We start from the raw sequence: 26005 nt of genomic DNA, 5'->3' as shown, positions 1-26005 counted from the left end.
TTTAATCCCCGAATGATTCGATAACATTTTGTGAAATTGACAGCTTACATTTTGAATACAACGGGGAACTGTCACTTTCCAAATTTTTGAAGCATGAACAGATTCATGGAAATATATAGATATACAATTTATATTATGGCACCAGAAAAAAATATATAGATATATAAAATGTATTATGGCACCACATTTGTCACTAAAGAAAACACAAATAAACATCAAAAATGTGTGCGAAAAAATGCAACATTTTTTGATGAAATTAAAAAATAAATAATTAATATCTTTTTAATGCGTTAAGCTACAGAGTTCGTAGAGGTCGCGATCGAAAGATAAAATAAATAAAAAACATGTCAACTTGCAGAATTCACTGAAGCACTATAATTATTAAATCATTAAAGAAATAAATTTCGAAAGTTATGGAAAACAGCTAAAAAACATCCTCGCTCCTGTAAAGACTCTCTGGAAGCGACTCGTCACATATAAATGTACTTGTCTCAGAGTCGCTACCGCGACTCTGGATACTGTAGCGTAACGTTCTTCGAACGACGTGAATCGACTCCAACCCGAACATAACCCCAAAAATACATCGCGACGTGGCGCGATGTTTTGACTGAGCTCGTACAACGACCGGTGAGATACGTAACTGTTGGCTGGCGGCGACCGTGCTGGTGGGCAATACAAAGGCCCGATAAAAGCTGTGGAGCGCGATACTAGCAGCGCCACGTATTAAAAACTCGAACTAAAACATTTTTTTCTTTTGTTAATTTAAAATCAACGCGATCTCGGAAAATATTGGAACGAGGTTCAAATCAATCGGAAAATTATAAAGAATCGAGAAAAAATAATTCGGATATAAAATTTTTGAAATAAAGTCGTAAAAATAATAAAATAAAAATGCGCCACACAGCGCATGCGCAAATAGAACATTTTCGAACTATCTCGAACGCGAACGTGACTTTTTTGTTGTTTTTATAAATCAAATAATTAAAAGGAAATGTAAAAGCTAATGAATTCGATAATATTCTATAAGATTCATGTAAAACAATTCTCAAAATTATAAAAACGAACTTTCACGCATCATACGATAATCCGTTCAACCAATAGTAGAGCATGAATCATGGCAGCGCGCCAATTCAGAACGGCGTTACAAAGAGATGCGTAGAACTAAACTAAAACTGAGATTTTCGACGTTTGATGATTTCGTGGTGGGGAAGAAAGTATAAAAAGCGCTGCGCTGATTCGTGAGGCAGTCCTTCCTCAGATACCTGACTCAAAGCAATTTAAGGCTGACCTTAAACATTCTTCCTGATTTTGACAAGCAACTTAATCTATCCTAATTTTTCCTTGGATGCCTGGAGTCTCAGAGCGATTTGGCGACGTTTCAATCCCGGAGTCCAGGGTCCACTCCCAACTCCTAAATTTTCCAAATTTTCGTTGCACGGGTTCTCAGAGCGATTCGGCTACGTTTCAATCCAATAGTCCGTGGACGTTAAATTACCTAACCTTGCAAATGCTCAGGGTATTGGAGAGATTTGGTGATTCCATAGCCTGGGGTTTACTCCTTAACTTAACCTATTTTCTTTATTCTTTTTTTTATGCTTGCTAGAATCAGGGATGATTTTTCTTGTAAATAGTTTGTATTTTTGTAAATTTTTTCTGTAAATGATTTTTTAAATTCAAACTTGATACAACTGAGCCTGAATCAGACTTAATTTTTTTATTTTTGTAAAATTTGTAAATTTTGTGAGTTCTTCGATAATCCAAGAGGCCGCAGCACGAATTTGAGATTAGATCGCGAAAATTAAAGACATCACATTTGTAAGGATGGTCGGATTAATAATAAATATTAGAGATCAATTGAAAAGAACATAACTTTATTTTGATTCACATGCGTCTGTTACAAATCAATTCCATATTCGATCTGTCCATCTTCATACACGGAGGCTAGATCAATATATATCTCGCATACTAAATTACTTCACAATTCGGCCCTTCCTGACTCTTGTCCGACTCGGACAATGTTTGTTCCAACACAATTAACAATTTTTTTTTATTTGCTTTTAATAACTCCGTTGTACCATGGTCTAATGTTAGATGCCTCCCACGTTCCTTCATAAGGACGTCGCGATGTCTGGGAGTTTTCTACGTCTTTTACTATATATCTATCATTTTTAAGTACTTCAGCGATTTCGTATGGTCCTCTGAACTCTGGAATAAGTTTTTTTGGTGCGCCTGGGGTGCTATCAAAATTCTTTATACCCACATAATCGCCTTCTTTATATTTTCGAGCTTCTTTCCTACTTTGGTTAAAATAACGTTGATTATATTCTTGACTCTTTAGAATGTTTTTTTCAGCACTTGTGCGAATATTTTCAAGATCACGCTCCGGTGGTAACACTGTTTTTTCTAAATAATCTTTTACTCCGTCTACTATGAATCCGCGCTGATCCATTCCGAATAATAATCGACTAGGAGTTTCACCTGTCGATTTGTTTAGTGTATTATTAATTGCAAATTCAGCATCGCAGAGAACTTTATACCAATATTTTCCCGAGGGATTGTCAACCATTTCAGCAAGTAGTGGACCTAATACTCTGTTTACGCGTTCAACTTGTCCGTTTGCTTGGGGTGAGCCTGTCACCACCAACACATGGTGAACGTTATTTCTTGCAGAAAATCTTTAAATTCACTGGAGGTAAAACACGTACCTCTATCAGTCACAACTATATAAGGGCGACTATAATTAGAAAAATGCTGCCGTAAACTTTCCACAGCTTCTTTTGATGCTGTTGTTTTTGTTGCATATAATTTTGTAAATTTTGTGAATCCATCAACAACAACTAATAAGTGTTGTTTTATCAAATGTTTTCTGTCGATTGGTCCTAGGTGATCCACATGAAAGGTTTGAAACGGCATGTTACCCTTCGGAATTGAATGCAAAAATCCTTCTACTTTTCCTGCACAGGGTGAAAACGCAATGCACTTGAGACAGTTTCTGATATGTTCTTTTATTTTAACACGTATCTGAGGAAACCAATAAAGTTTATCGATAGCGTTCAACGTTTTTTCTAAACTAAAATGGCCTAATTCGTCATGATATTTACGAAGTACATGACCTTCCATTTTTTCGGGTACATAAAATCTTATTTCAGTGCCCTTTTTCTTGTAAACTAGCCCGTTTCTCATTTCATAATGTTTATCTTCCTCGTTTTCTAATTTTTTACGAATTTTCTGAATCGTCTCATCACGATTTTGACTAATTGCTAACTCCAATTCGAGAGGATATGATAACGATTATGTTTGTGGCACGACTAAGTGCATCAACATGTTTCATTTTATTTCCGGCTCTGTGATCCAGTGTATAATCATATTCCATAAGTTCAATTGCCTATCTTTATATCCGTGGACTTATTTCTTTTTTGTCTAATGTCATTTTTAATGAAGCACAATCTGTAACGATTTTAAACTTGATCCCATGTCAAGAGACGCGGTAGCGGCTCGACGCCAAGTATTAAAAGGAAAAACTGCAGCGCAAAAGAAAAGCCAGCGCGAGCCCTGCCGCTACTCTTATATACGCGAATATGCCGGTTTTATGACGTCACAAAATTTTCAAATGGCTCTCACAAATAAACCATTTCATAAAAGAACTTGAAAATTTGTGACGATTTTTTTTCGATTTTTCTCTTTCCATTGGTCTTTGTTGCAAGTAAATCCGTCCAGTAGATCCTGAGATATGTAACGTTAGTGATTTAAAATCCATCATTTCGGGATTTTCATTTTCTTAGAGACAGAGGGGCGTAAGTTATGCTTGTTTACATTTGGACTTACGTCCTTTGCACGATTTCTTACTTTTGTCACACTCTACGTCACGCACTACGCTGAACGCGGCTACCCCCTCTCCTTCTGCGTCGCCGAGCGAGAGAGACAGAGAATGGGCGCACAGCGGGGGCAATACCAGCTCCTGGTTTGCGCATAAAATATGTATATAATTATATAATATATATTTGATTATAATTAATATATAATATAATATATATATATTATATTATATTATATTATATATATAATATATATATATATATATATATATATTAGGGTGCTTTTTTTTTCAGCGACATTTTTTTTTTTTCACTCCCATCTCGCCTTTTTGTAGGGAATACCTTAAAAAAAAATCCCTGAAAATTTGAGCCCTTAATATTAATTTTAAGTACTCGACCAAGGCGTACAAAGATTTCCCCTTTAAAATACACGTAAAGTTCGATTTTTCTTCTTAAAAGTTCTACAGCTCAGAGGCATTTAATGGTACAACCTTGGTCGATGAGCGGATTTATTCAGAATTAAATGCTCCACAAAAGTGTCCATTGTGGCGTAAGTGTAACTCGAACTGGCGAGGTCGTAGAGGTCACTCAACCCAATTTTTTCATGAAATTCTCGTTTTTTTGCCTCTATCTCGTAAATGACAAGAGCTACAGAAAAAATGGAAATGACACACTTGGAGGAAATTCAATTTCCTACAAAAAAGTATTGAAGCACCAAATCGCTAATATCGATATTTCTTAAGATATTGGGCTTTTAAGTTGAGGTAGTATGGAATTTTCATGAATTATTGAGCTGGATTGTATAAGTTGTTAATTTATTATTCTTAATTGTTACTTCAATCATTAAATATTTATTTGTTAACCCATTAATGCGCAAAACGCCAATTTTGGACACGCAATTTCAGGTACACAATTTTAATTGAGGAACCGAAGGAAAATTCTTCAAAATCTCATATAGGGGGTTTTCGAGGGTGCTCTTTCAGAATCTGGCATTTATTTCGTAAAATAAAATCAAGATCTTTATTATTTTTTCGTTTTTATTCAAAAAGTCAAGAATTTTTGACGTTTTTTTCCTTTCAAATCGATTTTTGTCCTTGTTTCTGCACTTGAATAACCATATTATCGCTATCAAAGGTGTCCTTAATATTTGAGCTTTCCAAAACACTGGTTATGAACCCTTTTTTTCCTCTTAGTTTTTCCAAGATGGCGGTTTATGCAAAACAGCATGATGTAAATTTGCATGATTTTTTTTCTCAAAAAGTATCGACTTCACGAGAAAAAATTATTGAACAAAAAGTGTTTAGAATCGTATAAAGAATACGTGTGAATTTTTTCAGAATTGTTCTAGCTTTTTTTGAATTTTACAATTTTGACAATTTTTTGAAAACTTTCAAAAATTCTGAAAGAATTCACACGTATTCTTTATACGATTCTAAACACTTTTTGTCCTATAATTTTTTCTCGTGAAGTCGATACTTTTTGAGAAAAAAAATCATGCAAATTTACATCATGCTGTTTTGCATAAACCGCCATCTTGGAAAAACTAAGAGAAAAAAAAGGGTTCATAACCAGTGTTTTGGAAAGCTTAAATATTAAGGACACCTTTGATAGCGATAATATGGTTATTCAAGTGCAGAAACAAGGACAAAAATCGATTTGAAAGGAAAAAAACGTCAAAAATTCTTGACTTTTTGAATAAAAACGAAAAAATAATAAAGATCTTGATTTTATTTTACGAAATAAATGCCAGATTCTGAAAGAGCACCCTCGAAAACCCCCTATATGAGATTTTGAAGAATTTTCCTTCGGTTCCTCAATTAAAATTGTGTACCTGAAATTGCGTGTCCAAAATTGGCGTTTTGCGCATTAATGGGTTAAGTTGCAAATGATTGGAAAGTTGAATAACTGAACGTTTTGAAACTGAAATTCGGAACAAAAAAAACATTTTCAAAGTGCTTAAAAATTTTTTTTTCACTTTTCACGAATTTTTCAATTGATTTTCCCCTGATTCTTCTAATTTATTTACCAGTAATTGAATACCTATAAAGTTCTAGTTGAAAATATGTTGTATATACGCAAAATATTTCAATATTATTTTATATCTATATATCTTGTCTTGCTTATATATAACATATTTTCAACTAGAACTTTATCGGTATTCAATGACTGGTAAATAAATTCGAAGAATCAGGGGAAAATCAATTGAAAAATTCGTGAAAAGTAAAAAAAAAAATCTAAGCACTTTGAAAATGTTTTTTTTTTTCGAATTTCAGTTTCAAAACGTTGAGTTATTCAACTTTTTAATCATTTGCAACTTAACAAATAAATATTTGATGATTTAAGTGACAATAAAGAATAATAAATTAACAACTTATACAATTTAGCTCAATAATTCATGAAAATTCCATACTACCTCAACTTAAAAGCCCAATATCTCAAGAAATATCGATGTTAGCGATTTGGTGCTTCAATACTTTTTTGTAGGAAATTGAATTTCCTCCAAGTTTGTCATTCCCATTTTTTCTGTAGCTCTTGTCATTTACGAGATAGAGGCAAAAAAACGAGAATTTCATGAAAAAATTGGGTTGAGTGACCTCTACGACCTCGCCAGTTCGAGTTACACTTACGCCACAATGGACACTTTTGTGGAGCATTTAATTCTGAATAAATCCGCTCATCGACCAAGGTTGTACCATTAAATGCCTCTGAGCTGTAGAACTTTTAAGAAGAAAAATCGAACTTTACGTGTATTTTAAAGGGGAAATCTTTGTACGCCTTGGTCGAGTACTTAAAATTAATATTAAGGGCTCAAATTTTCAGGGATTTTTTTTTAAGGTATTCCCTACAAAAAGGCGAGATGGGAGTGAAAAAAAAAAATGTTGCTGAAAAAAAAGCACCCTAATATATATTATACAATATATAATAAATAAAATGATAATAATATAATAAAACAAAAAAATTGAATAATACGAATAACATTAAATAATAAATAATAAAAATAAAAAAATATAAAATTCTGGTCGACGCCGCTGGATTTTTCGAGGATGTCTAGGGCGATAGATCATGGGTTTTGGAGGACTAGGTTTAGGTACATTCTATCGCGAATTTCGATTTCTAGGTGGACGACCCCATAGTTTTTTATGTCCAGATATATTCCTCCATGGTTTTCGCGATCGAGGTTGACGGCTCCACAGGTTTCGATGTCCAGGTATGTTTCTCCATGGTTTTCGTGGTCTCGGATAATTCCTCTATGGGTTTCGATGTCTAGGTATATTCCTGTATGGTTTCTGATGTGCAGGTGTATTTCTCCATAGTTTTTAATGTCCAGGTGTATTTCTCCATAGTTCTTGATGTCTAAGGTATATTTCTCCATGGTTTTCGTGGTCTAAGTTTGTCTCTTCATGGTTTTTGCAGTCGAGGTCGATGGTTCCACAGTTTTCGATGTCTAGGTATGTTTCTCCATGATTTTCGTGGTCTAGGATAATTTCTCCATGGGTTTTGATGTCTAGGTATATTCCTTCATGGTTTTCAATGTCTAGACGTGTTCCTTCATGGTTTTCGTGGTCTAGGTATATTCCTCCATGGTTTTCGATGTATGGATATGTTTCTCCATGGTTTTCGTGGTCTAGGTACATTGCTCCATGGTTTTCGTGGTCTAGGTAGATTCCTCCATGGTTTTCGTGGTTCAGGTATATTCCTCCAGAGTTTTCGAAGTCTGGATATGTTTCTCCATGGTTTTCGTGGACTAGGTAGATTCCTCCATGGTTTTCGTGGTCTAGGTAGATTCCTCTATGGTTTTCGATGTCCAGGTATGTTTCTCTCGGGTTTTCGTGGTCTAGGATAATTCCTCCATGGGTTTTGATGTCTAGGTATATTCCTTCATGGTTTTCGATGTCTGGATATGTTCCTACATGGTTTTCGTGATCCAGGTATATTCCTCCATGGTTTTCAATGTATGGATATGTTTTTCTATGGTTTTCGTGGTCTACGTAGATTCTTCCATGGTTTTCGTGGTCTAGGTATGTGTCTTCATGGTTTTCGCAGTCGAGGCCGACGGCTCCACAGTTTTCAATGACCAAGTATGAAGGACCACGAAAACCATGTTCCTTCATGGTTTTCGTGGTCCAGGTATATTCCTCCATGTTTTTCGTTGTCCAGGTATATTCCTCCATGGTTTTCAATGTCTAGGCATGTTTCATCATGGTTTTCGTGGTTCAGGTATATTCCTCCATGTTTTTCGATGTCTGGGTATGTTTCTCCATGGTTTTCGTGGTCTAAGTTGATGGTTCCACAGTTTTCGATGGCTAGGTCTGAGTTTCCATAGTTTTTGTTCTCTAGGTATATTTCTTCATCATTTCCGTGATCTAGGTCGATGACTCCATACTTTTCGATGTCTAGGTATGTGTCTACATATTTTTCAATGTCTAGGTATATTCCTCCATGGTTTTGGATGTCCAGGTATATTTCTTCATAGTTTTAAATGTCTACGTATGTTTCTTCATGGTTTTCGTGGTCCAGGTATATTCCGTCATGGCCTTTGACACTAGGTCAACAATTCCATAGTTTTCGATGTTTGGTTATGGTTCTCCATGGTTTTCATGGTCTAGGTCGACGGTTTCATTGCTTTCGATGTCTACGTCGACAGCTCCATGGTTTTCGATGGCTAGGTATATTTCTTCATGGCTTTCGTCGTCCTGGTATGTTTTTTTCATGCTTTTCGAGGTCTAGATCAACGGCTCCGTAGTTTTCAATGTCCAGGTATGTTTTCCCATTGTTTTCGTGGACTAGGTTGACGACTTCATAGTTTTCACTATCCCGGTCGATAGCTCCATAGTTTCCGATGTTAAGGTGAATTTGTCCATGGTTCCCGATATGAAAGTCAATGGCTCCATAGTTTCCGATAGTGTGGTGAGTTTTTCTAAGCTTTTCGATATCTACGTCGTCGGCTCTATAGTTTACGATGTCTAGTTTGGCGACTATACGGTTTTCGATGCCTAGGTGGATGCCTTCGTATTTTTCAATATATATTCGACAATTTTATATTTCCCGATATTTAGGTAAACGGTGCAATGGTTTACGATATATTTCCTCATAGTTATCGATATCTAGATCTACGCTTTAATAGTTTGTATTGACGAAGCAGGTTCAGACGTTACAGAAAAAATATCACTGGACACCAATAACCATAAAGCTGTGGTCTTAGACATTGAATACCATGGAAACATCTCCTTGGACATTGCAAACCATTGACAGTATCCATGTCAACATGGAATCCATGAATGAAAAGAAGATAGTTTCAAAAATCATTTTTCCAAGTAAACAAGTGGAGCTTTTCAAAAAAAGGAATAGAAAATGAAAATATCATCCCATTGCATAGGAATTTCCCAATCTTTCATTGGAAAATTCGATTTGCTGAATGGATAATCAAAATCGTCACCATTATTGCTTGTAAAAGGTTTCAACTCACATGAACATAACCGCACAGTTTTCGTCCGTCTACATAGAATAATTGGCTGTGTCGATTGCTTTTGGCACATAGAGAAAAGCACTCAACTTGAAACAAATCGTTTTAAAAATTTTCGTCGAAGACGAGGACTGTATTTTTTTCCTTAAGTAAATATTGTCACGCCTCTAAAAAATAAGCTAAATTAGAAAAAAAAATAATTGACAAAGTAAAAAAAGAACGCCAATTATTAAAAGGTCGCGACCGTAGTTTCCAATAATTTTCTATATTTGCAATATCAATAAAAAACTTCAAAATATTTAAAAAAATGAGATCGTTTTCTGAAGTTGATAAATATAGTGAATGAAATACGATTCCTATATAGTTGTCACGTCTCGCAAAAAGAAGTGAAATCAGTAAATATTAAAACTTCAAAAAGTAAAATAGGCACGCCAAGTATTAAAAGGTCGTGACCGTCGTTTTAAATGATTTTCTATATTCGCATTGTCAATAAATAAATTTTAAAAAATGTTTAACTGTGAAAAAATATGAGATCTATTGTAACATATACAGTGAATGAATTACGTTTCCTGTAGGAATTCTGAATTTTGGAAATAAAAAAAAATGAGATCATTTTCTAACGTAGCCAAGTACAGTGAATGAATTAAGGTTCTTGTGGGATTCATTCGTGTACACTTTCAGCCTTAATCCCTCACTTATTCAGAAAAATTGTCCAGCAAACGTCACAGAGCAACAAAGGTTTCTCGAATGATTCTGCAATTATTAAGAGATTATCATCTGTTTTTATGCTAGCTCGGGTTATAAACTTAAAACAGTTTATGCGTACAAGTGCATGCATTGTATCTATACGATGAACTGCACAAATTCATTTTCAACATTACACACAAGCTTGGCGTGCATGGTTTTCAATCGGAAGCTCGGCGAAGGAATGCCTCATCCGTCCATATATTTGAAGAAAACTTGATGATCCTCTCATGTAATTGTTTTTTAATTTGCCATCCCTTTTCCATCCAACTATTTTATTGAGTAGTTCGATGTGAGATCCCGCGCTGTGTACACAAAGAAAAATATCTATTCTTGACTAGTTTGACTGATAAATTCATTACTCCAAATGTTTCGTATTCAACGCGTTTTCTTTTCTCAAATCAATGTTTACACAGCTTACTTCTTTGTTCATCCATTTCAATACTTGTGTAATTCATCCAATCATCTGCCCATTTGGTAAAAAAAAGAGTGTACGGACAAACGAGTGAAAGTGACGCGTGGATAAATTAAAATGCGTATGGGCATGAAAGAATGGCCGTATCTATCCGTACAAGATAAAGGCATATAAAGGGATTGATTGATTTCATTTCTTTATCCATTCGTTTAATTGTTCAATTTTATCCACAAATTTCACCCATCTGTATTGTTTACCAAATCATTATATAACAGGGCCCCTCTTATTTTATTGGGGGATCGGTTTTTTTCACACTCGTTCATACAATTCTAATTAATTATTGTTTTCATAGTAAATTTGAACAATTGTCTCTTCCCGAGCTTCCGATTGAAAACCATGCACGCCAAGCTTGTGTGTAATGTTGAAAATGAATTTGTGCAGTTCATCGTATAGATACAATGCATGCACTTCTACGCGTAAACTGTTTTAAGTTTATAACCCGAGCTAGCATAAAAACAGATGATAATCTCTTAATAATTGCAGAATCATTCGAGAAACCTTTGTTGCTCTGTGACGTTTGCTGGACAATTTTTCTGAATAAGTGAGGGATTAAGGCTGAAAGTGTACACGAATGAATTCCACAAGAACCTTAATTCATTCACTGTACTTGGCTACGTTAGAAAATGATCTCATTTTTTTTTTATTTCCAAAATTCAGAATTCCTACAGGAAACGTAATTCATTCACTGTATATGTTACAATAGATCTCATATTTTTTCACAGTTAAACATTTTTTAAAATAGATATATACGGAAACGGCGCAGCGCGTAGATAATTGCAAGGGTTTCTAATTCAAAACTATGATAACGACTTTCAATATCTGTCGTCCTTTTGGAAAAATAAAAGACTGGATGAAACTTCAGATCTTTTTTCTTTTGCATCAACGCAGCACCAAATCCATGAGCACTGGCATCCGTGTGCAGTTCCGTCTCATCATGTGGATTGTAAATGCTTAGCACAGGCGCTTCTTGCAATTTTTTCTTTAATTCTAGAAACGCCTTTAATTGTTCCTTACCAAATTTGAACTCAACATTTTTACGCAGTAATTCATGTAACAGTTTCGCAATCAGAGAAAAACCCTCGATAAATTTACAAAAATAAGAAGCCATTCCCAAGAAACACTTCTTGTCTCTGAGCACATCAATTTGGTCTTCTATTAATGGTAAAGGGTAATTATCTCTCTGTAACACTTTATTCAATACACGATAATCAATGCAAAGTCGAAACTCACCACTTTTTTTCTTTACCAAAATGATTGAGGAAACATATTCAGACTTGCTTGGTTGTATTATTTTTCTCTCTAATAGATTATCCAGTATTTTCCTCAATTGTTCTTTTTCGAACATTGATAATCGACGCGGATTGAAATGAAATGGTTTTTCATTCGTCAACTTGAGTTTCAATTTTGTATCAACTTTTGGACCGATTGATCTTTTTGATTCAATATACTCTGAATTGAAAAGGTTTCGCAAACTTAACTGTTTTTCCAATGATACCTCATTATTAATCAAAATCTTATCCGATAATTCACCAGTTAAATCGCTAATATCTACGTTCAAGATATCATCGATGGCTTGAGCCTCTATTTTTCTCAGTCCAAGTCTGAATCTCTTTAGCACGTCGCGACCTAATATTATTGGAATTGTCATTGTCGTATCTGGAACGACCAATACCATCACATCATTTATAATCTCATTCTGGATAGTGATATTCAAATGAATATACCCGATTATGTGTAACGGAGAACCATTTATGCCACAATACCTATCAGTACATTCATCAACTGATTTCAATAATTTCTCTGGAATAAGGCTTGCTTTTATAAAACTAACTTTACTACCCGTATCCATTAACGTCTTTAACGTAAATTTGTTTTCATCTCTAGAAAATCCTATCTGATAATCGACTTCCCTGAAAATTGTTTCTTCCTCTTCCGTATCATCTGATATGGAGTATATTTGAATTTCGTCCTTAGCCTCTTCAATTGCTGCTACTTCCGTTGATGGTGTAGGTTTCGTGAGACAATTTTTCACCATGTGTCCCATTTCCCCACAATTGAAACAAGAGCCCCTCTCACGCTTCTGTTGTCGACATTCCGTTGCCAAATGTCCGATTTTGTTGCAATTATAACACCGTGTTTTCTTCAACTTGGTTTGATTTGCTTCTGTTTTCATTACGTTGTCTTCTCTCTTCTCATCAGTTTTATGCGTATTAACTGATTTTACGTCATATTTTTCTGTAGATCGGACATCACGTTTTGGATTTGTTTTGATCGGCGATCGCAGCAATACTTTTTCGAAAACTCTAAGCATATCTTCTTTTTTCGTAAATTCTTTCATTCTTGCCATATTTTGAAGATGTTCACTGGGAATACCATCAATTATATATATATAGCCTTTATTTTCCCTTACGGGTTACAGCTTGACTCCCACTTCCATTACAAAATTTCACATTTCCTTATTCTACTTATTCTACTTATTCTACTTGGTCTTAATCTAATCGCACGCACGCTTCGCTCCGTTTCTTGAGAAAGAGAGAGAGAGACACACCACATACACTCCCTCACACATTCCTCCAACCTCTTGCACTTCGCCCGCCTCTCCCGACCTCCGTTTCCGCTGCACCTTTCTACTCCCTCCCTTTTACCCCCTCCACTCCTCAATCTTTTTCATCCACTCTTCCCCTTGTCCATCCCCTCCCAACACCTCTCCCCTCATACTCTGCCATTCCTCTTCCGCCCCCCATCCCGTACATTCCTCCATCATATGCTCCCAAGTTTCTCTCCTACTCGCACATACCCTGCAATATCTCCGATCACTTTCCTCCCAGTACTTCCCCCCTCTCATCTCGTCCTCTAGCCTGAACCTTGCTACCTTCCCCCATCTCTCCTCGCTCCATCCCTTTCTTAAGTACCCCGGCACCCCTCTTTCCTTAACAAATTTGTAATCCCTATTGCTTCTTGACTTTATTATTTCCTCCCATCTCCCCACTTCCTGCCTTTCTCTCTCTGCCCTCACTATATCCTCCCCCCTCATCTCCCCCCACCACCATCTTCTCTTCACCTCCTCCTCATTCCATCCCATCCTTAAGTAAAACTCCCCCCCTTTCCTTTTCCCACCCTCCTGCTTCCCTCCTTCTGCCTACCCTTTCCTTCATTTCCTCTCTACATCTTCTCGCTAATTCCCCCCCCCCCCTTCACCGTCACCAACCTACTCTCGTAACCCCAGGCTCTCATCCCTGCTCTTAACTCCAGCTTATCTCTTTGTAATTCCTCTCTTACCATATACCCCGCCACCTTTCTCGACACCCCCAGCACCCATCTTAAAAATCTTTCCTGCAGCCTCTCAACTATCTCCCTACCCTTCCGCCCCCATATCTCTACTCCATAACAAACTACTGACTACACTAATTTGTCGAACAGCCAAATTCTGCTTCCCCAATCGTCACCAAACCTTCTTTTCCCTATCCCCCAAACCTTCCCCATTATCTTCGCCGCCTTCATCACCCTCTCCTCTACGTGCTCATCCTGACTTCCATTCGCCCTCACCACGTAACCCAGGTACGTGTACCTACTTACCTCTTCAATCCTTTCTCCCCCCCATTGCCATACCACCTTCCTTTTTCTTCCCCTTCCCACTCTGCACCTCATCACTTTCGTTTTTCCCGTATTCACCTCCAGCCCTTTCTCTTCTATGTATCTCTCCAGCGTCCTCATCATCCCCTTCATTTCATCTTCGTCCTTCGCCAACAATACCACGTCAAATACCATCAATTAAATAATCAACCATTTCTTCTTCATCAATAGGTACATCTTTTGCCAAAATAATTTTATCATGGAAATAATCGGCAAAGCTGTCCGAATTTTTCCATTCTCTTGCTTCGAATTTTTTTCTAAGTGCGACTCGGATGGGACGATGGTCGTACATTTTTTGGAACCCATCCATTATCTGATCAATATTCATACTGATGGTGTCTTCGGCTTGGAACCAATTCTTAGCCTTACCTTTCAATTTATTGCTGACCAATAACTTGACTCGATTATCGTCTAGTTGATACGTAGTAGACAGTTGTTTAATTTGTTGTTCCCATTTTCTGAATGTACCCGCACTTCCATCGAAAAAACTCACTAATTCCAACATAGAATTGATGTTTTCTTTCCGTTGCGTTCCTTCTTCAGGTGTCGGTGTAGCACGTCTTAGAATTTCATTCTCGCGTCGCATAATTTCCAACTCTCGTCTCAATAATTCATTATTACGTCGCTCTAATTCAAGTTCTCTATTACGATACCGATTTTCTAACGTATTATCGTTTACATCAATTTCAATTTGGTCAATGTTCCCGGTTGGAGTGTCACATAAATTTTCCATATTATTCATCCACTCACCGCTCGGGTCATCAGCATCCAACCTTGAAATAAAATCTTTCTTCGTGCCATTGGTCGGTAGCCCTCGTCTCTCTAATTCGGCTTTGAATTGGTTCACCGTTATTTTCTTCGGATCCATAGCATGTAAATGAAGTACGCTATTGATCACTATAATATGCAAATGCGTACACTCACTCAATTTTTAAATAAAAAATCAATCTTGAACCAAACGATCGTCGCTTTCAATTCATTAATAATCACGCAACTTGTATATCCGTATGAAATATTCGTTGATTTACTTCACTTTCTTAAGAATAATACGTTCTTCTCCGTACGTGTTCGATCGATACGATTAATTGACGTAAAAATCGTTATCGATGTAACGCTGAGACTGACGCAATATTTTTTTTTTCTCAAATTTATTCCCGAATCCCACTTCTGATTTGTAAGGATGGTCGGATTAATAATAAATATTAGAGATCAATTGAAAAGAACATAACTTTATTTTGATTCACATGCGTCTGTTACAAATCAATTCCATATTCGATCTGTTACTTTTCTCCATAGCAACCAAATCCATAGCCATCTCCATACACGGAGGCTAGATCAATATATAGCTCGCATACTAAATTACTTCACACATTTTGTTTATTGTATAAAATCAAAACCTTTTCGAATTATCGAAATTTTTAATTTTTGTTTTGGAAACGAGCAAAAATTGCGTAATTGAAAAATGATTTATCACATCGGCGAGCGCAACATAATTCCAGAGATCGGCGAACGCGATCGCAAATATGTCACGATAATAAGACTAAAATGAATTGCTATTTGAAAATCGGTAAAAATTGAATAAACCCGAATTGGTAAATTTTTCAAAAATTTAAATTCCGCGTCCTCGCGTTTCTTTCATACCTGCTGATTTTTATTAAAGTAGCTCGAAAGCGTGGTGGCGTTCAGGCCGAGTCGGCAAGAACGTTACGTTACATTTAATTAAAGAAAATTCAGCCTCAAAAAGCGATTTTTTTCCAAGACGCTGCAAATTCAATTCGATTTTTAAATTAATTTATTTCAAGAAACATCGCTTACATTAATTTTTGAAATGTTTTTAAATTTTTTGTTTCACAGCGCGACGTGCTACGTAAAAATAAAAAGCTCGTGGAAAAAACGTGATCACAGCGAATACAAAGTGAAATAAATCCATTTTCTTATCGAAAAAAAACACAGGAAATTACAATCCATTAAATTCGAAACTTATTTATTGATTTTTGTACAATAAACCGCCTCGTTTTCGTATCTTTTGGGACTCTCTTGTCGCTGAGACGTTTATAACAACGCGAAAAAATAATATTTCATGAGTCGGTAATCTAATCGCGAAATCATAATATTGTTTTATAATAGCGATATTGTTGTATTTGAATAAATTTGAGATGGTTATAATTTTCAACGTAGAATCCACGTTTTTCGAGTTGTATCATACTTGCTCCTTACATCATAAGCAGCTTGAAGCGACGCATGCAGCGGTGTGAAGTCGTTTGCTCACAATGTTTCATTGCTATATGTATTTCTTTTTTTATGCTCCAATTGTCCACGATTCATAGTCGACGAACACACCTATTGAAACGTTAAATAAATTATCAACAACAAAAATTTGGTGTTTTAAATATAATTCTAACACCAGCCAGCCTTTTCAGTATGGCAGATTCAGTAAATAGGCAGAAAAAAGTGGCATAAAGCGCAGAGTACCTGTATGTATTAACTCGGCAGAGAAACAGAATTAGGCAGGGGGTTGAGGTGGTATCGCATAATGTGGATCATCTACTCTGCAATCTGCATCATAATTTTCAACAATGACAGGCTCCATTAGACGAACAAACTTGTCAAGTGGACAAATTATTCCACAATCTGGCACTGCCAATGAATAAGGTTCCTCGGTTGCCAAATTTTTTTGAAAAATCTGTATAAATGGAGAGAACAAAGATAAATCAGGTGGATCGATTATCGCAAGACTTTTTGTCAATCAGTTGATGGAGTACACGAAACTGTCAGAATTGTTCGCAATTAAAATTGATCTAAATCTTTTTGAAGCGCATTGGATTAAAGTTTTTCAAAATAACTTTGAATGAAAATAGTCATTTCTCTTTTCCAAGCAACTGGTGCAATGAATAGTGATATAGAAATTGTAGCTATTTCATATAGCCAGAAAATAATTTGGACCTGCTTACATTGCTGTGTATGTAGTCCAGCCATTTGGTAGTTTTACCCGGAAAGTTTTATTGGGAGTTTTGAAAATTGGTGACTATAGATTTTGATCTCCTCTTTTCAAATTTTCACTTTGCCACCTCGTACCTTTGGTGCTCACGCCGCCGTTTTTAAAAAATGGCGTACAAATTGTGTTTTTCGGGAATATCTCATTTCTGACCCATTTTACGGTTAAAGTGGGAATGTAACAGAATAAACTACAGGAAATTTTCTGCAATTCATGTGGTAATCATTTTTTTTTAGTGAAGTCAATAAATTCGATGTACGAGAGCCGCAAACCAAAGTATTTTTACTTCGACTCACGTTTTTCGTATATTAACGCGAGAATATTTCACCATTAATTAAAAATCGGGTCTTCCACTATTACGTACGATCCCAGTTCGTCATCAATCTCTGCCCCGTTAGTCCCCACATTCTTCACGTATACAGTATAGGGGCTAAGCGGGTTCTAACCCCGGGATCTCGGGGGGGGGGCTGCTGGGGGGGGGGTCTGTAGAGGGGGCTGCCAGGTACAGAAGAGAGATGGAAGATGAATGTGAGAGAGCAAGAGGATGGGAAAAATGATCCACAGCGGGGCAAGATCTGCAGCGGGCAAGGGTCTGCATCAGAGAAGAGTCTGTAGTGGGGAAGGTCTGCAGCGGGAAACGGGTTTGTAGAGGGATTTGGAAAAGAGAGATGGAAGAATGGGTGTAAAAGTGAAAGGAGATTGGAAAATGGAAGTTGGAAAGTATTGTTTTTTTTTTAAAGATTTTTTACGCTTCACAAAATTTATTATAAATTAGAATTATATTATAATCAAGAGACGCGGTAGCGGCTCGACGCCAAGTATTAAAAGGAAAAACTGCAGCGCAAAAGAAAAGCCAGCGCGAGCCCTGCCGCTACTCTTATATACGCGAATATGCCGGTTTTATGACGTCACAGAATTTTCAAATGGCTCTCACAAATAAACCATTTCATAAAAGAACTTGAAAATTTGTGACGATTTTTTTTCGATTTTTCTCTTTCCATTGGTCTTTGTTGCAAGTAAATCCGTCCAGTAAATCCTGAGATATGTAACGTTAGGGATTTAAAATCCATCATTTCGGGATTTTCATTTTCTTAGAGACAGAGGGGCGTAAGTTACGCTTGTTTACATTTGGACTTACGTCCTTTGCACGATTTCTTACTTTTGTCACACTCTACGTCACGCACTACGCTGAACGCGGCTACCCCCTCTCCTTCTGCGTCGCCGAGCGAGAGAGACAGAGAATGGGCGCACAGCGGGGGCAATACCAGCTCCTGGTTTGCGCATAAAATATGTATATAATTATATAATATATATTTTATTTATTAATATTAATTAATAATAAAATATTATTATAATAAATATTTTATTATAATTAATGTATAATATAATATATATATTATATTATACAATATATAATATAAAATGATAATATTATAATAAAATAAAAAAATTGAATAATACGAATAACATTAAATAATAAATAATAAAAATAAAAAAATATAAAATTCTGGTCGACGCCGCTGGATTTTTCGAGGATGTCTAGGGCGATAGCTCATGGGTTTTGGAGGACTAGGTTTAGGTACATTCTATCGCGATTTTCGATTTCTAGGTGGACGACTCCATAGTTTTTTATGTCCAGATATATTCCTCCATGGCTTTCGTCGTCTAGGTATGTTTTTTCATGGTTACCGAGGTCTGGGTCGGCGGCTCCTTAGTTTTCGATGTCCAGGTATGTTTCTCCATGGTTTTCATGGTTTCGGATAATTCCTCCATGAATTTCGATGTCTAGGTATATTCCTCCATGGTTTTCGCGATCGAGGTTGACGGCTCCACAGGTTTCAATGTCCAGGTATGTTTCTCCATAGTTTTCGTGGTCTCGTATAATTCCTTTATGGATTTCGATGTCTAGGTATATTCCTCTATGGTTTCTGATGTGCAGGTGTATTTCTCCATAGTTTTAAATGTCCAGGTGTATTTCTCCATAGTACTTGATGTCTAAGGTATATTTCTCCATGGTTTTCGTGGTCTAAGTATGTCTCTTCATGGTTTTCGCGGTCGAGGTCGACGGTTCCACAGTTTTCGATGTCTAGGTATGTTTCTCCATGATTTTCGTGGTCTAGGATAATTTCTCCATGGGTTTTGATGTCCAGGTATATTCCTTCATGGTTTTCAATGTCTAGACGTGTTCCTTCATGGTTTTCATGGTCCAGGTATATTCCTCCATGGTTTTCGCGATCGAGGTTGACGGCTCCACAGGTTTCAATGTCCAGGTATGTTTCTCCATAGTTTTCGTGGTCTCGTATAATTCCTTTATGGGTTTCGATGTCTAGGTATATTCCTCTATGGTTTCTGATGTGCAGGTGTATTTCTCCATAGTTTTAAATGTCCAGGTGTATTTCTCCATAGTACTTGATGTCTAAGGTATATTTCTCCATGGTTTTCGTGGTCTAAGTATGTCTCTTCATGGTTTTCGCGGTCGAGGTCGACGGTTCCACAGTTTTCGATGTCTAGGTATGTTTCTCCATGATTTTCGTGGTCTAGGATAATTTCTCCATGGGTTTTGATGTCCAGGTATATTCCTTCATGGTTTTCAATGTCTAGACGTGTTCCTTCATGGTTTTCATGGTCCAGGTATATTCCTCCATGGTTTTCGATGTATGGATATGTTTCTCCATGGTTTTCATGGTCTAGGTACAATCCTCCATGGTTTTCGTGGTCTAGGTACGTTTCTTCATGGTTTTCAATGTCTAGGCATGTTCCTTCATGGTTTTCGTCATCCAGGTATATTCCTCCATGGTTGTTTCGGTGTAGGTAGATTCGTCCATGGTTTTCGTGGTCTAGGTATGTTTCTTCATGGTGTTCGTAGTCGAGGTCGACGGCTCCACAGTTTTCGATGTCCAGGTATGTTTCTCTCGGGTTTTCGTGGTTGAGGATAATTCCTCCATGGGTTTCGATGTCTAGGTATATTCCTCCATGGTTTTCAATGTCTAGGCATGTTTCTTCATGGTTTTCGTAGTCTAGGATAATTCCTCCATGGGTTTTGATGTCTAGGTATATTCCTTCATGGTTTTCGATGTCTGGATATGTTCCTACATGGTTTTCGTGGTCCAGGTATATTCCTCCATGGTTTTCGATGTATAGATATGTTTCTCTATGGTTTTCGTGGTCTACGTAGATTCTTCCATGGTGTTCGTGGTCTAGGTATGTTTCTTCATGGTTTTCGCAGTCGAGGTCGACGGCTCCACAGTTTTCAATGACCAAGTATGAAGGACCACGAAAACCATGTTCCTTCATGGTTTTTAATGTTTAGGCATGTTTCATCATGGTTTTCGTGGTTCAGGTATATTCCTCCATGGTTTTCGATGTCTGGGTATGTTTCTCCATGGTTTTCGTGGTCTAAATTGATGGTTCCACAGTTTTCGATGGCTAGGTCTGAGTTTCCATAGTTTTTGTTCTCTAGGTATATTTCTTCATCATTTCCGTGATCTAGGTCGACGACTTCATACTTTTCGATGTCTAGGTATGTGTCTACGTATTTTTCAATGTCTAGGTATATTCCTCCATGGTTTTGGATGTCCAGGTATATTTCTTCATAGTTTTAAATGTCTACGTATGTTCCTTTATGGTTTTCGTGGTCCAGGTATATTCCGTCATGGCTTTTGATGCTAGGTCAACAATTCCATAGTTTTCGATGTTTGGTTATGGTTCTCCATAGTTTTCATGGTCTAGGTCGACGGTTCTATTGTTCTCGATGTCTACGTCGACAGCTCCATGGTTTTCGATGGCTAGGTATATTTCTCCATGGCTTTCGTCGTCCTGGTATGTTTTTTCATGCTTTTCGAGGTCTAGATCAACGGCTCCGTAGTTTTCAATGTCCAGGTATGTTTTCCCAGTGTTTTCGTGGACTAGGTTGACGACTTCATAGTTTTCACTATCCCGGTCTATAGCTCCATAGTTTTCGATGTTAAGGTGAATTTGTCCATGGTTCCCGATATGAAAGTCAACGGCTCCATAGTTTCCGATAGTGTGGTGAGTTTTTCTATAGTTTTCGATGTCTAGTTTGGCGACTATAGGGTTTTCGATGTCTTGGTGGATGCCTTCGTATTTTTCAATATATATTCGACAATTTTATATTTTCCGATATTTAGGTAAACGGTGCAATGGTTTACGATATATTTCCTCATAGTTATCGATATCTAGATCTGCGATTTAATCGTTTACATTGACGAGGCAGGTTCAGACGTCACAGAAGACCATGAAAAAATATCACTGGACACCAACAACCATAAAGCTGTGGTCTTAGACATTGAATACCATGGAAACATCTCCTTGGACATTGCAAACCATTGACAGTATCCATGTCAACATGGAATCCATGAATGAGAAGAAGATAGTTTCAAAAATCATTTTTCCAAGTAAACAAGTGGAGCTTTTCAAAAAAAGGAATAGAAAATGAAAATATCATCCCATTGCATAGGAATTTCCCAATCTTTCATTGGAAAATTCGATTTGCTGAATGGATAATCAAAATCGTCACCATTATTGCTTGTAAAAGGTTTCAACTCACATGAACATAACCGCACAGTTTTCGTCCGTCTACATAGAAAAATTGGCTGTGTCGATTGCTTTTGGCACATAGAGAAAAGCACTCAACTTGAAACAAATCGTTTTAAAAATTTTCGTCGAAGACGAGGAATGTATTTTTTTTCTTAAGTTAATATTGTCACGCCTCTAAAAAATAAGCTAAATTAGAAAAAAAAATAATTGACAAAGTTAAAAAAGAACGCCATTTATTAAAAGGTCGCGACCGTAGTTTCCATTAATTTTCTATATTTGCATTATCAATAAAAAACTTCAAAATATAAAAAAAAAATGAGATCGTTTTCTGAAGTTGACAAATATAGTGAATGAAATACGATTCCTATATAGTTGTCACGTCTCGCAAAAAGAAGTGAAATCAGTAAATATTAAACTTCAAAAAGTAAAAAAGGCACGCCAAGTATTAAAAGGTCGTGACCGTCGTTTTAAATGATTTTCTATATTCGCATTGTCAATAAATAAATTTAAAAAAATGTTTAACTGTGAAAAAATATGAGATCTATTGTAACATATACAGTGAATGAATTACGTTTCCTGTAGGAATTCTGAATTTTGGAAATAAAAAAAAATGAGATCATTTTCTAACGTAGCCAAGTACAGTGAATGAATTAAGGTTCTTGTGGAATTCATTCGTGTACACTTTTAGCCCTAATCCCTCACTTACTCAGAAAAATTTTCCATCAAACGTCACAGAGCAACAAAGGTTTCTCGAATGATTTTGCAATTATTAAGAGATTATCATCTGTTTTTATGCTAGCTCGGGTTATAAACTTAAAACTGTTTACGCGTACAAGTGCATGCATTGTATCTATACGATGAACTGCACAAATTCATTTTCAACATTACACACAAGCTTGGCGTGCATGGTTTTCAATCGGAAGCTCGGGAAGAGACAATTGTTCAAATTTACCATGAAAACAATAATTAATTAGAATTGTATGAACGAGTGTGAAAAAAACCGATCCCCCAATAAAATAAGAGGGGCCCTGTTATATAATGATTTGGTGAACAATACAGATGGGTGAAATTTGTGGATAAAATTGAACAATTAAACGAACGGATAAAGAAATGAAATCAATCAATCCCTTTATATGCCTTTATCTTGTACGGATAGATACGGCCATTCTTTCATGCCCATACGCATTTTAATTTATCCACGCGTCACTTTCACTCGTTTGTCCGTACACTCTTTTTTTTACCAAATGGGCAGATGATTGGATGATTTACACAAGTATTGAAATGGATGAACAAAGAAGTAAGCTGTGTAAACATTGATTTGAGAAAAGAAAACGCGTTGGATACGAAACATGTGGAGTAATGAATTTATCAGTCAAACTAATCAAGAATAGATATTTTTCTTTGTGTACATAGCGCGGGATCTCACGTCGAACTACTCAATAAAATAGTTTGATGGAAAACGGATGGCAAATTAAAAAACAATTACATGAGAGGATCATCAAGTTTTCTTCAAATATATGGACGGATGAGGCATTCCTTCGCCGAGCTTCCGATTGAAAACCATGCACGCCAAGCTTGTGTGTAATGTTGAAAATGAATTTGTGCAGTTCATCGTATAGATACAATGCATGCACTTGTACGCGTAAACTGTTTTAAGTTTATAACCCGAGCTAGCATAAAAACAGATGATAATCTCTTAATAATTGCAAAATCATTCGAGAAACCTTTGTTGCTCTGTGACGTTTGATGGAAAATTTTTCTGAGTAAGTGAGGGATTAGGGCTAAAAGTGTACACGAATGAATTCCACAAGAACCTTAATTCATTCACTGTACTTGGCTACGTTAGAAAATGATCTCATTTTTTTTTATTTCCAAAATTCAGAATTCCTACAGGAAACGTAATTCATTCACTGTATATGTTACAATAGATCTCATATTTTTTCACAGTTAAACATTTTTTAAAATTTATTTATTGACAATGCGAATATAGAAAATCATTTAAAACGACGGTCACGACCTTTTAATACTTGGCGTGCCTTTTTTACTTTTTGAAGTTTTTTATTTACTTTTGCACTCTAAAGGCTCGATATAATCCAAATTAATGATTTTTAGTGAGTGCTTTTGTTTTGAATAATTTGAAGAAGAATAACTGATTGGAAATCGTCTCGCTTGAGAATAAAGAAACTTGCTTGGTTTTAATAATTTTTAATGAATTTGATTGCCACTCAGAAAACAATTACTCGATGATGGAACAGAATCCACCCAGAGATCTTGAGACAGAACGAACCCGAACTGTCCCGGCCCTTCTGGCATGGAAAGGTAGGAGTCCTACCCAAGAATCTTGTGACCGAACGAAATCGAACGGCCACGGCCCTCTTGGATTGAAAAAGGATTGGAAATCTGCCAGGAATCATGAGACAGAACGGAATCGAACTGTCCCGACCCTCCTGGATAGATCGGAAAATCTCACCTAAGAATCTTGAGTTCAAACGAAATCGAATGAACCCGGCCTTCTTAGCGTAAGAGAGGAACGGTGTTATTTTTGAATTCTGAGTGGGATAATAGCGATGTTATTTTGTTCTTTGTTTTTAGAACTATTTTTATAATGAGCGAACAATTTTATGTTTCTTTATTCTCGTTTCTATTGGCGAGTTTACGTGGCGAGATCCTGAGGCAAGACTGGCGTTTGATATATGTGAATGCGAGTCAAGCTCTCCAAGATTCGAGACGAAACTGGCTCTTTGTGTGCTCAGAGAGCGTTGTTTCTTTGGCGAGTCTAGCGTGGTGAGATTCAAGACCAGACTGGCTCCCGGTGCTTCTGCGCTCGGGTTCTTATACTCTCTCGAACAAAGCAAATAATAATAATAACTCGTTTGGACTTTGTCCCTTTCTCTGATTCGCTGCGCGACTTAATCTCGAACCAGGGATCCCCACTCTAAATTCTCTGATTGGTGCGCCAACTACCCTGCGTGGGTCCCAATTGGCTGAGTCGAGCTGTAGTCACACTGCGCATGTGCAAGAATTTAATATAATTCAATAAAACAGTTTTTTGATCAATTTTAATTCATTTTATGACTTTCCCCATTATTTTGTTTTATTTTATATTAATTCTGTCCATAAGATTATTTTTATTTGATTTTATTCACTAATTTGCCGAAAGTCACGTTCTTGCACGTGCCTGTTGAATGTAGGTCATCGCGCATGCGCACTGTGCACGCTCAATCTCTTAATGAAAAGTTTTCTTAAAAATTTAAATGATTTCGATCTGAAATTTTCACCAAATTGTTCAAAATACGTTTCTCTAATGATCCGCATTAATTTTCTGAACAAGAAAACGTTTGTTTAATTAAAATTGAATAAAATCAAGAACTTTGACAATCTAGGGAAGCGAAATTGAGTTAGCAGCAGTGAGCGCCTCGCTTCCCGAGCGCCGCTTCGCGAAGTGACAGTTTTCCAACATGACTGCTGATGAAAACACTCGTGCGTGCCATGTCGTACTAAAGCTATCCTCTATGTATTGAAAAACGAAATAAATTCCCTTACCTCATTTTTGGACACTTTATAATCCGTATTTTTCACAAAACGAACAGCACGAACGAGTCTCTATACAGCGCTCGAGCTGATCGGACGCGTTACCTCATGCGCGACAGCGGTGTACGTAAGGTTCGAATAGTGCTAGTGCCGCGGTTTAGAGTGAGCAAAGTGTTTAAAGCCAGTCCCACAAACAATTAGTTGAGAAAAAAAAATAACCCAAGGAGGTAACGAGTGTTTACTCGTTCCCCAAACTGCAATAGTACTCCATCGAAAATCTCCGACTGCAAAACCCAACCAAAATGTCTTCCCAAACCACAAACACCCAACCAAGCCAGACATACGCTCTAGCCACCAGAACCGAACTCTTCCCGACTAAAGAACAAGCAGTCATCGTCGATGCCCTAAATGGAACTCAACTGAAAGATTATATTGATGCGATTGCTGACAAAGTCACTCCGCAACAAATACGTTTCATCTCAAGAATCTCAAACAATAGAATATGTGTATACCTAGGCACCAAGGCCATAGCAGAAGAATTAGTCGACAAACACAAACATATAACGATCAAAAATAATCCGCTCCCTATCAGACCGCTTATCACTCGAAATAAGAGGATTGTACTCTCAAATGTTCCACCTATAATACCACATAGCGAGATAATAAACAAACTACGATCACTCAACGTTGAAACCCACTCACCCATGACTTTCCTTCGAGTAGCAGGAAACGACCAAAAATACGCACACATAATGAGTTTTCGGCGCCAAGTATATATTCACCAAGACGAT

At 36.8% G+C, this 26005-nt stretch overlaps 1 protein-coding gene across 5 annotated transcripts in view; it reads right to left on the bottom strand.

Moving 5' to 3' along the window:
- Positions 1-26005, bottom strand: part of LOC122414241 (venom acid phosphatase Acph-1-like) — a 208058-nt gene that overhangs the window by 33914 nt on the left and 148139 nt on the right. The window contains exons 7-8 of one of the 5 annotated variants that reach the window (XM_043425321.1): positions 16604-16814; positions 15345-16471 (exon numbers count right to left, since the gene is read on the bottom strand). The exons of the other annotated variants lie outside the window; for them this stretch is intronic. Of the exons in view, the coding sequence (XP_043281256.1) occupies positions 16635-16814 (180 nt within the window). The 3' untranslated portion in view covers positions 15345-16471; positions 16604-16634. Of the gene's footprint in view, positions 1-15344; positions 16472-16603; positions 16815-26005 lie in introns of those variants that run through there. 5 annotated transcript variants of the gene reach the window in all.

The sequence above is a fragment of the Venturia canescens genome, chromosome 7 (assembly GCF_019457755.1).
Source record: "Venturia canescens isolate UGA chromosome 7, ASM1945775v1, whole genome shotgun sequence".
NCBI classification, from domain to species: Eukaryota; Metazoa; Arthropoda; class Insecta; order Hymenoptera; family Ichneumonidae; genus Venturia; species Venturia canescens.
The sequence above is the reverse complement of the archived record's forward strand: the minus strand, read 5'-3'. Positions and strand labels throughout refer to the sequence as shown.